General features: G+C 53.2%; 2 protein-coding genes across 6 annotated transcripts; both read left to right on the forward strand.

Moving 5' to 3' along the window:
* Positions 1–4,809: 4,809 nt before the first annotated feature.
* WDR45 (WD repeat domain 45) lies at positions 4,810–10,195 on the forward strand. 5 transcript variants are annotated; one of them, XM_062184483.1, is made up of 11 exons: positions 4,810–4,977; positions 6,330–6,464; positions 6,575–6,671; positions 6,756–6,860; positions 7,618–7,723; positions 7,830–7,924; positions 8,375–8,454; positions 8,575–8,783; positions 8,862–8,963; positions 9,050–9,195; positions 9,449–10,195. In XM_062184483.1, exons 3-11 carry the CDS (start codon positions 6,614–6,616, stop codon positions 9,556–9,558), a joined length of 1,011 nt encoding a protein of 336 aa, XP_062040467.1. In that variant the 5' UTR covers positions 4,810–4,977; positions 6,330–6,464; positions 6,575–6,613; the 3' UTR covers positions 9,559–10,195. The 5 variants fall into 5 exon arrangements, with proteins under 5 accessions (XP_062040467.1, XP_062040465.1, XP_062040466.1 ...); XM_062184481.1 differs by having other exon boundaries at positions 6,597–6,671; XM_062184482.1 differs by having other exon boundaries at positions 6,339–6,464; positions 6,597–6,671.
* Positions 10,196–10,266: 71 nt separating this feature from the next.
* Positions 10,267–12,969, forward strand: PRAF2 (PRA1 domain family member 2). Its single transcript, XM_062184485.1, has 3 exons — positions 10,267–10,522; positions 11,555–11,772; positions 12,197–12,969. The coding sequence occupies exons 1-3, from the start codon at positions 10,344–10,346 to the stop codon at positions 12,334–12,336; spliced, it is 537 nt and encodes a 178-aa protein (XP_062040469.1). The 5' UTR covers positions 10,267–10,343; the 3' UTR covers positions 12,337–12,969.
* The last annotated feature ends 1,018 nt before the right edge of the window (positions 12,970–13,987 follow it).

Consider the following 13,987-nt stretch of genomic DNA (forward strand, 5'->3'; position numbering starts at 1 on the left):
TATTTTGCTTGCCCCATTAATATGTTTAATAAAACCTTCCTTACTCATAGGTTAATTCCAGTTCTGTGCTTTAGTTGCAAATACAACTAAAAGTGGTTTCGGCCCCAAGTATCCTGCTGTTCAGACTCAGGAACTTAAAATGTTTGTATCACTGAATCTTAGCAATTGGATTACAATGTATCTGTGTTGGATCCTTCCTGTTTCTTGTGCTACAGTTCTTAGATGAGTGGGTTTCTTTTTTTTAAACTAGCATGGGATGTTGTAGACTTTATTCCTTCACATACTTTTTCTGTAGGTACCCACAGCCTTTCCTTGGAGGGATTCGATTTACCTGTAGGTTGTGTTAGGTCAAATGAAATTGTCCAACAGCTCCTTGATGCTTTTTTTCCGGGATTCTTTTTCACTGTTTCATTTGGTTAGAGTATTCATTATCCTCAGGCCACTTTGTTTCTTCTGAGGTGTCAGAAGTGTGGGGGCCAGCGCTGTGGCACAGCAGGTTAATGACCTGGCCTGAAGTGCCAGCATCCCATATGGGCACTGGCTCTAGTCCCGGCTGCTCCACTTCCGATCCAGCTCTCTGCTATGGCCTGGGAAGGCAGTAGAAGATGGCCCAAGTCCTTGGACCCCTGCACCCACGTGGGAGACCTGGAAGAAGCTCCTGGCCCCTGGCTTCAGATCGGCGCAACTCCTGCCGTTGTGGCTTTCTGCTTTCTGGGAATGAGCCATCGGATGGAAGATCTCTCTCTCTCTCTCTCTCTCTCTCTCTCTCTCTCTCTCTCTCCTCTCTCTGTGTAACTCTGACTTTCAAATAAATAAGTCTTTAAAAAAAAGAAGTCTGGTTTTCATCTGGCACTGTTTTTCGTCTTTAGAAATTCAATTCTTTTTATATCTCCCATGTCTCTATTTAACTTTTTTTTTAAGATTTTTTTTATTTGAAAGGCAGTTACAGAGAGAGATGGAGAGATGGAGAGATGAGAGAGAGAGAGAATCTTCCATCTGCTGGTTCACTCCCCAAATGGCCACAACAGCTGGAGCTTGGCCAGACTGAAGCCAGGAGCTGGGAGTTTCTTCCAGGCTTCCCAGGTGGGTGCAGAGGCCAAGGGACTTGGACCATCTTCCACTGCTTTCCTAGGTGCACTGGATTGAAAGTGGAGCAGCTAGGACTTGAACCAGCGCTCATATGGAATGCCAGCACTGCAGACGGTGGCTTAACCTGCTACACCACAGTGCCGGCCCCTCCATTCATTTATTGTCATGTTTTCCTGCTTAAAAAAAAGTTTTATTCCGATATAAGCCACAAATCACACAATTTAGCCTTGAAAGTGAACAATAAAATGTATTTTCGTATATTCAGTGTCGTGTACCCATTGCCACAAAAAAATTTTAGAACATATTCTTCCCTCCAAGGAAACCCTAGAGCCCTTAGCAGTTACTATGCTATAAATGTACTCCCTGTCTCAGAATTTGTCTATTTTGGGTATTTGCTATAAATGTAACCCTACTGTATACAGTCCTTTGCTATTAGCTTCTTTCACTTAGCATAATACTTTCAAGGTTCACTAATACTGTTGCATGTATCTCCTTCTAATGTCTAGTCATCACTGGATAGCAGACATCATAAATTTGACATTTCTAGGTGTTGGGAGCTTTTCCCCCTAGAGATATTTTGGAGCCTTCCAATGGTTTAAGTGGGTCTGAAGCAGTAAAATTTAGAGCTAAGTATGACCCGTGACTGAGGCAAGACCTTCCGTGTATGTGAGATCCTGTGAGTCAGGAGTTTTTCCAGTCTGGCTGGTGAGAGTAGGTACCAGCGTCGACCTCGGGTGCGTGCCAGGCTGTGTTCCCTCTAATCCACTTGGATGAGTCTTCCATGCATGTATTGACAAGTACTCCGCGGAATGCTGAAGGGGAACCCTCCACAGACATCTGTGGCTCTCCATGCGCGGCTCTCCTGCTACTCCGTCCTTTGAACTCTAGCTGCCGCAGTCTTTCTGGAACATCTCAGCTCAGGGAATACCCCAGGCTCTGCCTGTTTCCTCTTCTGTAGCCACAGTAAGGAAACTCTCTAGACAGTACACGGGGCAATTGTAGGGTTCACCTGGCTTTTTATCTTTCAAGAGTCATTTCCCTTCTGTACCAGATGTTCAGTGTCTTAACAACCATTGCTTTGTGTATTCTGTTTTATTTGGGTATTTGGGGGGTGAGTGTTTCATGACAGAGCCATTTTGGTCTCTGTTACTCCACCTTGACTATAAGTGCATGGTTTTTCACAGTGGGACCAAGAAAATTTGACCATGGAGGGGAATTAGCATGATGTGACTGCTCTTTTTCATTTTTTAAAGATTTATTTATTTATTTATTTATTTGAAAGTCAGAGTTACACAGAGAAGGAGAGGCAGAGAGGGAGAGAGAGGTCTTCCATCCGCTGGTTCACTCCCCAACTGGCTGCAACAGCCGGAGCTGGGCCAATCCAAAGCCAGGAGCTAGGAGCCAGAAGCTTTTTCCGGGTCTCCCACGTGGGTGCATGGGCCCAAGGACTTGGGCCATCTTCCACTGGTTTCTCAGGCCACAGCAGAGAGCTGGATAGGAAGTGGAGCAGCCAGGTCTCAAACTGCCACCCATATGGGATGGAGGCACTGCAGGCTTAACCCGTAACACCACAGCACCATCCCATAACTTCTCAAAAGCTTGAGTGACAAACTGGGTGTTCTGGTGCCAGTGGGTAAGATGAAGAGGACAGGAGGAAGGTGCTTGAAGGAAATGAGAGATCTGCTTGGATGGATAAGCTTTAAAACATCGACAGGAATGTGTCCAAGAGGTCATCACGGTATATGAGTGTGCTGTTCAGGAGGGAGGTCTACTCTAGGGGGCCTACCTTTGCAACAATTAAGACTACCATAGAAGATGAAGTCACCGGCTGGCGCTGCGGCTCACTAGGCTAATCTTCCACCTGTGGCACCAGCACCCCAGGTTCTAGCCCCGGTTGGAGCGCCGGAAACTGTCCCGGTTGCTCCTCTTCCAGGCCAGCTCTCTGCTGTGGCCCGGGAAGGCAGTGGAGGATGGCCCAAGTACTTGGGCCCTGCACCCGCATGGGAGACCGGGAGAAAACACCTGGCTCCTGGCTTTGGATCGGCGCTGTTTGCCGGCAGTAGCAGCCATTTGGGGGGTGAACCAACGGAAGGAAGACCTTTCTCTCTGTCTCTCTCTCTCTCTCTCTCACTATCTAACTCTGCCTGCCAAAAAAAAAAAAGAAGATGGAGTCACCTAGGAAGAGACTATTGGCTCCGAAAGTAAAGGGGGCAGAGTCATAGCTATCTTAGTCTGTTTTCTGTTGCTATCACAAAATACCTGAGACCAGGTCATTTGTAAGAATAGAAATTTGGTTCACAGTTCTGGAAGCTGGGAAATCCAATAGCATGGCACTGACATGTGCTCAGCATTCAGGGAGCGACAGGAATCACATGCAGAGACCAAACAAGAGATCAGGTATGCCCGACACAGCCATTCCCAAAATAACCAATTAATTTCTGAAGCGACTAATCCTGTCCTGAAGGTAGATTCCTCAACATGTAACATCAACATGAATTTGAGGGCTAAGTTCCCACCACATGGATCTAGGAGACATTTTAAAACTACAGGAATACTCAAGATACCATGATATTTGGAAACTGGATGCAAATGGAAGGATAACCAGAGATGGAACAGAAAACCAAGCAAGTGAGAGCAAGAAACTGGATCAGAGCATAGGGTAGAGAAGTTCCCGCTGTTTTGCAAGCTCATTATTCGTCAGTGATTTGGTTAAGAGCAGTCTCAGAGATGTGGGAGGGGCAGAAGCGAAACTGAATTAAGCTAAACAGAGGCTGAGTATGGGGAAGGAGATTGAAGCAGAGCAATGGGGTCATGCCCAGGAGGGTTCTGGGACCAAACTTCACAAGGAAATGTGTTCAGAAGTGTTGACAACACAGGACCTGACATCAATAGGGGGAACAGTGCTACATTGATACCATGAGCCAGTTACAAAGAATGAATTAAACAGATGTCAAATTATGCATTAAGGAACCATCAACAACACTGGGAAAAAAGTAAAGGATGGGTGGGTGTATCCGTGTTAATACCTGATAGTAATAGAAGTGCAGGATTTTCCTGTATTTTTCTTACAGCTGCATGTAATTTGCACTTACCTCAAAAAAGTCAAATGATGAATTAAACACTTCCAGTACCTACAGAATTTGGCACCTTTTGTTTCCACAGTAAGCATTCAGACTTTTTACCAGCAAAGAGCTATTTCTTTCTTTTTTTTTTCTTTTGTAAAGAAGACAGCGAAGGATGGGGTGGGGAGCGCAAAATCCCATCCCTGTCTTTCGCTAGACAAAGAGAGCAAGTCTCACTCAGCCTTCCGGGTCTGCAGGCCCCACTCCCGAGCCGCCCCGCTAGAAGTCTAGAACTCTGTACGTCAATCTGGGGGCGGCTACTCTAGTGCACCTCGGAGGTCCAAGCCTAGTTAGTCCAGAAAGTTAACACATCGAGCTCTCCGTGGGTACCGAATTGGATGCTCCGCCCTTTCCCACTTAGCGAGAGGGTTTCTCTCTTTCTCCTTCCCTTCCTCCCTCCCCCACCTCATCCCTCCTCGGGTATTTCTGTCCAGCCCTGGAGGAGCTTCCCCCGCCTCTGAACCCCCAGCCGCCCTCCCTGCACTTCCCGCGCCTTCCTTAGGAGGAGACAGTTGCTCGCGATGCTCCCAAACCGGCAAAACGGGCGAGAGAGCCGCGGGCTTCTTTTCTGACCAGGGTGCATCATTTCCGGTCACAGCCTCCCTCCCCCGGAAGTAGGGCCTGATGTAAACACGGGAGCCGGGCGCCAAGGCCCGGGAGGTCAGGGAAGCCGGGCCGCGGGCGGCGCCGAGAACCGGGCTTGGGAATCAGAGACGCGGGAGATCAGGACAGAGAAGGCAGAAGGGAGCTGGACCACGATCCCGGGGTAGGATGGCGTCTAGGGGAGGGGAGGGATCTTTGGGAATAGGGGTCTTTGTAGATGGTGGGTTTCAGACCAGGGGTATTGAAAGGAGTATAAGGGTGGTCTTGAAAGGGGTGAGGCATCCCTGGCAGGAGTCCAGAGATAGTGCAGGCATTGGGAATGGGAGGGGGGCAGGGGCGTGGAAACAATGGGGCTTGGGAGAGTGAGGCTGTCCGGTGGAGGATGTTACAGGGGGAGACCCAGGTGGTTTGGGCTTTTGGAGGGTGGAGAGGGGGTGCACCTGGACAGAGGTCTTAGAGGGATGGGGTTTGAAAGGGAGGATGGAGCTCCAGGGCAGGAATCTTAAGGACTGGGTCCTGGGCAGCAGTCTCAGGTTGGTGTTTTCCTAGGCAGGTGTTTTGGGCGCTGTGCCTTTGGCAAGGGTCTTTAAAAAAAAAAAGATTTATTTATTTATTTGAAAGTTAGAATTACACAGAGAGAGAAGAGACAGAGACAGAGACAGAGAGAGAGAGAGAGAGAGGTCTTCCATCCACTGGCTCACTCCCCAATTGGCCGCAATGGCCGGAGCTGCATCGATCCAAAGCCAGAAGCCAGAAGCTTCTTCCTGGTCTCCCATGCAGATGCAGGGTTCCAAGGACTTGGACTGGCTCCTACTGCTTTGGCGGGCCATAGCAGAGAGCTGGTTCAGAAGTGGACCAGCCGGGACTCTGGGGCAGGGTCTTGGGGAGGGAATGGGGGTCTAGGAGGGGAATCTTAGGGAGATGGGGTGGAAGTCAGAATGAAGGAACAGGACACCCCAGCGGTGGGGGATTTAGAGTGCCAGGGAAATGGTGAGGTAAGGTCTTCAGGGCATAAAGGGATGGGGAGGCATCCATGCAAGAAGTTAGAAAGGTGTGAGAAGGGCTTGGGGAAGCCTGTGAGGGAGAAAGGTGTTCAGGTAGAGTTAGAACCACGGGAGGAGGTGTTGGACCAGTCATCTCAGGGAGATGCTGTAAGAGGTGACTTGTCCTAGCACCATTCTCTTCTGTTGACAGGTGAAATTGAGTGCTAGGTTCAGCTGTGAAGCTGGGGAGTGACTCCAGGCCAAGTCACGCATTGGGGCCAAGATTGACTGCGGGTGGGGAGGGACGATTACTGGGGCACCCTCGACCCCATTACCTCCTGATGAGTTAGTGAGAGCCAGCAAGTAAGGAGAAGGGGAGGTTTTCCAGGTCAGTGTGAGAAGACAGAGTTCCTATCCATGCTGTTGGGAGCTTAGAGCAGAGATCTCAGGACTGTCCTCATTGTTGTCGACTTGGGAGTTCTGCTGGGGCCAAGAGGTAGCAGAGTGGAGGAAGAAAATCTGTTGGGGACAGGACTTGGAGGACTTGGAGGGGAGACCCCAGGACACTTCTCGACTGTATGCCATTTGTGACCAGAGGAACAATCTTGGACCATGAGTCAGCAGCCACTTCGAGGAGTGACCAGCTTGCGTTTCAACCAAGACCAAAGTGAGAGAGGCTTCCACCTGTATCCTTGTGGGAGGGGAGAAGGGAGGGAGTGAAGGGTCCCAGGTAGGTCATGGGCCCCCAGCTTCCCACCTGGGCCTTCTTTGAGGCAGTACGGATTCCTACCACCCCCAGGCTGCTTTTGCTGTGCCATGGAGACAGGTGTGCGGATCTACAATGTGGAGCCATTGATGGAAAAGGGGCATCTTGGTGAGCCTTTGACGAGGGAGGAGCAAAGGGCAGAAGGGCTGGGTGTTGGCTGCCACCTCCACTGACACCCTGGTCCCTGTCCAGACCACGAGCAGGTGGGCAGCATGGGCCTGGTGGAGATGCTACACCGCTCTAACCTGCTGGCCCTGGTGGGCGGTGGGAGCAGCCCCAAGTTCTCAGAGATCTCAGGTAAGTGCCCGCGTCACTCCCATGCCCCAGATTCCCCGGATTCCCGGCCTCCCACAGATGCCCCGAGGCATGGAGATGTCAGAGCGTGGAAGCCATGGATCTTGTAGCTTGAGATGCTGGATGTTTTGTTTTTATTAAAAAGGAAAAAAAAAACAACCTGTCTCCTGTATGCCATGTCCTTCCTTAGGTAGTGTTTACTTCCTGTGAGTCTGGTCCTGTTGCCAGCACTTGGCTTGCTTGTCTGAACTCATGGACTCCTCACAGCAACTCTGTTGCAGGAAGTATCATTCATCTCCATTTTTACCAAAGAGGAAACTGAGGCCCAGTGGGGTTAAGTGACTTATCCAAGGTCACCAAACCAATAGGTTTTAAAATCTTGGGACATGGCAAGAGATACTGTAGGAGAGCCACTGAGCCCTAGAAGGCCTCATGGAAATCTCCTGGGACTATGGACTGGGACCCTGGAGGCAGAAATAGTTGCTGAGGGGAGATTACAGACCTGGATATGGGTCCCTACTTTGCCAGACACTCAACCCTTTCAAAGCTCCATTTCCATAGCTGGCAGTAAGTATTCTGCTTCTAGACCTGGTTCTCTGAGGCGTCAACAAGCATTTATGCTGTGGGAGGCTCATCTTAGGTGTTTTCGGTGAAAGGTTAAACAAGGGAGTTAAGGTTCTGTGGGGGAGTAGAGGTGTGCCCTGTGTCCCCTCACCATAAACCTTGGCTTCCCAAACCCACCCACCTACCTGCCCGGCAGTGCTGATCTGGGACGATGCCCGGGAGGGCAAGGACTCCAAGGACAAGCTGGTGCTGGAGTTCACCTTCACTAAGCCCGTGCTGGCTGTGCGCATGCGCCATGACAAGTGAGCCTGAGGCAGAGTGGGGTGGAGGGTAGGAGGTCCTTCCCTGCCCTCCCAACACCCTCCCCCTCACGGCTCGTGGCCACGCTGTGTTGTGTGATGCCCCCAGGATTGTGATCGTGCTGAGGAACCGCATCTACGTGTATTCCTTCCCCGACAATCCTCGAAAGCTGTTTGAGTTTGACACCCGGGACAACCCCAAGGGTGAGAGGGCCCAGATGTGTGGGTGTAAGGGCAGGAGACAGCGCATGGAGCAAAAATGAGCGAGAGGAAGAGACACACATGCTAGAAACAAAGAGGCAGGAAGTGTCACTGCAGAGATGCCCACACTCAGTCTACCCGTCTCTCTGTCCTCAGCCAGTTCCCTCTCCCCATCCAAGACCCCGCCCCACCCCTAGGTGCCCCAGATGGCAGAGCAGAAGCACCTGGTGAGGACACGGGTGGGTGTGTCAGAGAGCCCTGGGCCTCCAAGGAGCTCACAGCAGCTTCCTGGAATCCACAGTGGCATGGGGGGGATAATTCGCCTTGCTTGTGGAGAAATGGCAGCTGACCTAAAGTCCCTGAGGGTTGAAGTCTGGCCCATAACCTAGCTCTGTCCATTCTGAAGCCCTGCCAAGCCCCTGCTTCCCTTTGATCTCCCCCTCCCCCCACCAGGGCTCTGTGACCTCTGCCCCAGCCTGGAGAAACAACTACTCGTGTTCCCAGGACACAAGTGTGGGAGTCTACAACTTGTGGTGAGCTGTGCAGTAGCTGAGGGGACCGGCCGGGTAGGTGGGCAGGCTGGCTCCACCTGTTGACTCTCAGCCCCTCTCCTCCATGCCCCTCCAAGTCCCAACTGCTCCCTCCTACCCCAGGACCTGGCAAGCACCAAGCCTGGCACCTCCTCCGCTCCATTCACCATCAATGCCCATCAGAGTGACGTGGCCTGCATGTCCCTGAACCAGCCAGGTACCGTAGTGGCCTCGGCCTCCCAGAAGGGCACCCTTATTCGCCTTTTTGACACACAGTCCAAGGAGAAACTGGTGGAGCTGCGCCGAGGCACTGACCCTGCCACCCTTTACTGGTGAGCACAGGGTACACATGGTGAGCTGGTGACCCCACTCATGTGACACATGGACATCACTGCTGGTCTGTCTTCCAGCATTAACTTCAGCCATGACTCCTCCTTCCTCTGCGCTTCCAGCGATAAGGGCACAGTCCATATCTTTGCTCTCAAGGATACCCGCCTCAACCGCCGCTCCGCGTGAGTACCCACCTGCCCCCCGACCCGCCATGCCCCCATCCCCCTGCCTGTATACCACACCTGGGCTTAGCCAGTACTGCCTGCAGGCTGGCTCGCGTGGGCAAGGTGGGGCCCATGATTGGGCAGTACGTGGACTCTCAGTGGAGCCTGGCGAGCTTCACTGTGCCTGCTGAGTCAGCCTGCATCTGCGCTTTCGGTCGGAATACTTCCAAGAATGTCAACTCTGTGATTGGTGAGTGGGAACCGCCGCTCGTTTGGGGGTACTGCATGGGCAAAAGGCCTGCAGGTTGGACCTCAAAGAATTCTAGGGCCATGGGAAGCCTGAGGGGGATAGTGTGTGACTCAGCTCCATCAGTAAGGGGTAAGGGGTACTTTGGCAAAGATCTGGATGTAGACCCTAGGCTATGGGACACCTGAGGGGGCTGGACTGTGTGTCTGTGCATCTGTGCCGTCTCTAACCTTGTACCACCTCTCCCCCTCCCCAGCCATCTGTGTAGATGGGACCTTCCACAAATACGTCTTCACTCCCGATGGAAACTGCAACCGAGAGGCTTTCGACGTGTACCTTGACATTTGTGATGATGATGACTTTTAAGGACCTTAGGGGCTGTGTTAGGGACCTGCCGTGGCAGGTTGTGGGAGCTGAGCCTTGGGGGCGGGGTTTGCTGTGGAAGCCACCAGCTAGCAAGCATTAATGGGGCCTGTGCCCACTGCCCCCCTCAGCAGAGCTGTGTCTAAATAAAACAGCTCACTTCCCCAAGTATTTCTTGATGACTGTGTGCCCAAAGGGCCAGGCCAGGAACTCGGGGAGGCACCAGAACCGCCTGGAGAATTGCGGGAAACCTAGAGGGCAGAGCCTAATCCAACCTGGGGATTTTTAAAAGCTTCCCAGAAAGAGATGATCTCTGATGCAATGAATATGAATAAAAGGTTCTTTAATGGCATTTATGGCTTGTGCTCAAGGGTGGGGCATGGAGTTTCCAGGAGAGGCGTGACCCTCTTGGACTCTGACAGGAAGGAAGTAAAATCCCGCCCTGGTCCTTCTGACAGTCCCTGCTGTCTTTTCTTTGCCTGTCTGGAAACTTTGAGCCGCCGCCCAGAACTGTCCTGCGTGGCGCCTCACCCGGGAACGGCTAGGAATTTGAAGAGCTGGGAGCGTCCCGCCTCGTGGCTGAGGTTTGATTTCCCGGCAACCCTTGCTGCCTCACTATACGCCGTTGTTTACGTTTCCCGTCACGTGGGTAACGGCGCCTGCGCAGCTCACCTAGGTCACTAAGCCCGCCCAGTCCAGACTTCATTTCCCAGTGTGCCTCGCGGCGTGCGGGGACTAACGGATGTTGTAGTCCGGCGGCCTTTCAGGCTGGTCCAGCAACCGGCAGGATGTCGGAGGTACGGCTGCCACCGTTACGCGCCCTGGACGACTTTGTTCTGGGGCCGGCGCGTCTGGCGGTTCCTGATCCATGCGACCCACAACGGTGGTGTCACCGTGTCATCAACAACCTGCTCTACTATCAAACCAACTATCTTCTGTGCTTCGGCTTCACGCTCGCAGTGGCCGGGTGAGGGGAGGGAGCGAGGCGCCGGTTGGTCGGAGACGCCTTAGAGGACGGGGAGGGGGAACCTGGTGAGGGAGGGGGAGAGGGAAGGGGCCACCAGGCCGGGAAGAGCGAAATTGGTAGGGATGGAGGGTCTGAGGGCTTTTGAAGGAGGTGGAACCTGGTTATGAGAGGGCCTGGTGGGGATGGATCGTGGCCGGGGAAGGCCTGTGGAGAACGGAGGGTCTGGTGGGAAGACCCGGGAGGGATGGAAAAAGTGAGGAACTGAAGGGGGGAAGTGGGCTGGGAGGCGGACCTGAAAACAAGGAGGCTCCGAAAGAGGGGTTGAGAGTCTGTAGGGGACGGCGGGGAGGAGTCAGGGCAGGACCAGGGACGCGGTGAAGTTGAAGGGTTTGTGGGAGGTGGACCTGTGTGGTATCCGGACCTGGAGGGGGAGCCTAGCTGTGACCGGAATGCACCTCGAGCCAGTGCCTGGGGGGGAACTTGGGCCCAGAGGGAAGACCAGATAAGGCTGGAGGATCTGGAGGAGGGACTTGGGCGGGAACCCAAAGCCAGGAGAGGATTCTAGCAGTGCTGGGGGGGGGGGTGGAATCTCTAGGGAAATGCGAGACTGGAGGGGGCGTCCGGCAGGGGTCCTGTGAGGACCCTGGGCCTGACGAGAGGGAAAAGTGTGGGGACCCAGGGTCCAGAGGAAGCTTCTCTGGGACTGGGTGAGAAATGGGGGACATGGGCAGGTTGGGGGGCCCCCGCAGGGTAGTCAGAAGGAAAGACCAGGGAAGTGAGTGTTGGGAGCCCGAGGGGTCTGGCGGGATGGGATGACTTCAGGAAGGTGGTAAAGTAGGGTAGGAATGACACGGAGGAAACGAGGGCCCGCAGGGGGTCTGAAGGCAGCGGAAGCCCTGGAGGATGGACCTGTAGGAGACAAGACTAGCGGGATTGCTGCATCGGAGGGCCCAGAGACGGGGGACCCAAGGGTCTTGGGGCTCAGGATCGGGTGGATGGTGGTCCGGGCAACTAGTTCCCTTGTCCCCACAGATACATGAGCCCGCAACACACGCTCCTTGGCGCTCTGACAATGGTGGCAGCCCTCGGCATACTGACGTGGGCAGCCGAGTCCCGTGCAGCCATACGCCGCTGCCGTCGCAACCACCCTGCTGCCTGCATGGCCGCGGTGCTGGCCTTCAGCCTCCTGGTTCTCTGGCTCGCCGGCGGCGCTTACACCTTCCTACTCAGCATCGCCACGCCAGTGCTTCGTGAGTCTCCACTACTGCGGGAAAGGGCCAACCTGTACTTAAAGCGCCAGGCCTGGCCTGCCCTAGTTCCTGGGCTGAGGGGGCTGGGAAACCCAGGAGGCATGGCTTAAAAGTGCCTTTCTTGTCTTGACTCCCCACCCCCACCCCCTTTTGGGAAACACCCCTCTTACTGCCACCTCTTTGGGGATCACTCCTGGTGTTAAGTGCCTTCCACTGGCCAGGTCCCCGTTACAAAGAGCCCTCCCTGGCCACGCCCCCCCCCCTTGCAAAGAGAATTATTCCACCACACTTTCATGATCAGAGCTACCCTGGCCACTCACCATTCCATCACTCTACCAGGGCACCAGTTCCCTTCTGTGGGCCCCAACTGGTGTGGGCTGAGGACTCATCCCACTGACCCCACCCCTCTTGGTACTGCCCACAGTGATCCTGGTGCACGCCTCCCTGCGCCTGCGCAACCTTAAAAACAAGATTGAGAACAAGATCGAGAGCATTGGTCTCAAGCGGACACCAATGGGGCTCATCCTAGAGGCACTGGGACAAGAGCAGGAGGCTGGATCCTAGGGGCCTGGGATCTGTGCCCCAACGTGGAGAGTATTAACTCCCAACCCCACCCAAGACCCTGAGCCCTTTCCCAGCCCTCAAACTAGTAATCTAGAGTCCCTTGCCCTGCCCTTGCCCCCCCCCCAAAAAAAAAAAAAAAGAATAAGACATCTATATCAGCCCTGCCTTGGTCTCAAACTAGGCTATTCCTTTCTCACACACACACCCATTACCCCTGGTTCCTGAACCACAGTCTTCCCTAGCCCTAAACTTGGGAACCAAAGCCACCACATCTAGCCCCAAATCTGGGGCTTAAGACCACAACATCCATGGCCAACATCAAACTGTGGACCCAGAGACACTCCTAACCCCAATGTGGGACTGGCCCATCTCCCATGCTGAGCCCCAAAGCTGGGGTCTGGGATAAGGTATTGTGACATCTTGAACCAAAGCCCCATGCTCAGCCCATCTCTGGGGTGGAGTCAAACATCCTGACCCTGTTTGAACTTTTGGTCCCAGGTGATCCCAACCAGTCCCCTTACCATCCACTCCCTCCCATGTTCCACAGTGGCCAGGACCAAGGAGTTGAGTGGAGGTGGGGCATATATATCAGTATTACCGCAACAATAAAAGCTGTTGCATCTTCCAAGGCAATCTGGGCCTCCTGGGTAAAGTCCTTATTTATGTCAATGAGGAAGTGGCCTAGAGACTTCTGGCTGGCTGTCAACTATGTGGGCTGAATGGGTGATCTCTGAGGCCCTTCCTCAATCCTGTTACCTCCGGATCAGTGTGAAAGCCTAAGGAAGAAGTTAGGGGCACTGTTTACTCTCATCATTAGCATTATTAAGAGTTCTTGTTTGAGGTTGGCTGTGAATCTGAGCAGAGGCAAAGGAGTTGCCCCACGTCACAGGGCAAGCCACAAGCAGATGGCTTAGGCTACTTCCATGGTATTCTTCTTCCTGTAAAAATATGAGGGGAGGCTGGGCATTGAGCACGCTGTGTTAAGCTGCCCCTTGAGAAACCTGCATCCCATACTGGAGTGCCTGGTTCCAGTCAGCTGCTCTGCTTCTGAACAAGCTCCCTGCTAACGTGCCTGGGAGGCAGCAGGTGATGGCTCAAGTGCTTGGGCCCCAGCCACCCATGTGGGAGACCCAGATGGAGCTCCTGACTCCAGGCTTTGGGCCTTGCCCAGCCCTGGCTGTTGTGGGTCTCTGGGGAGTAAACCAGCAGATGGAAGATTCCCCTGCCTCTCCTTCTCTGTCACTCTTTCAAGTAAAATAAACCTCTTTTAAAAATTATGAAGTCTTCAAAAGCTTAATGGAAAGTGACTATCTTTGAATTCTATTTTCCATGAACTTTTTGAAGTACCCTAATATATTTTCCAGTCTTTTATAAAACTTATTTGAAAGGCACAGTAAGAGAGAAAGAGAGAGGTCTTCCATCCGCTAGTTCACTCCCCAAGTGGCTGCAATGGCCAGGTTGGGCCAGGCTGAGCCAGGAGCCAGGAGTGCCAGGAACTGCAGGTCTCCCCCATGGGTGCAGGGGCCCAAGCACTTCGGCCATCTTCCATTACTTTCCCAGGTGCATTAGCAGGGAGCTGGATCAGAAGTGGAGCATCCAGGCCGGCACCGCGGCTCACTAGGCTAATCCTCTGCCTGTGGCGCCGGCACCC

Source organism: Lepus europaeus, chromosome X (genome assembly GCF_033115175.1).
Source record: "Lepus europaeus isolate LE1 chromosome X, mLepTim1.pri, whole genome shotgun sequence".
Lineage (NCBI taxonomy): Eukaryota > Metazoa > Chordata > Mammalia > Lagomorpha > Leporidae > Lepus > Lepus europaeus.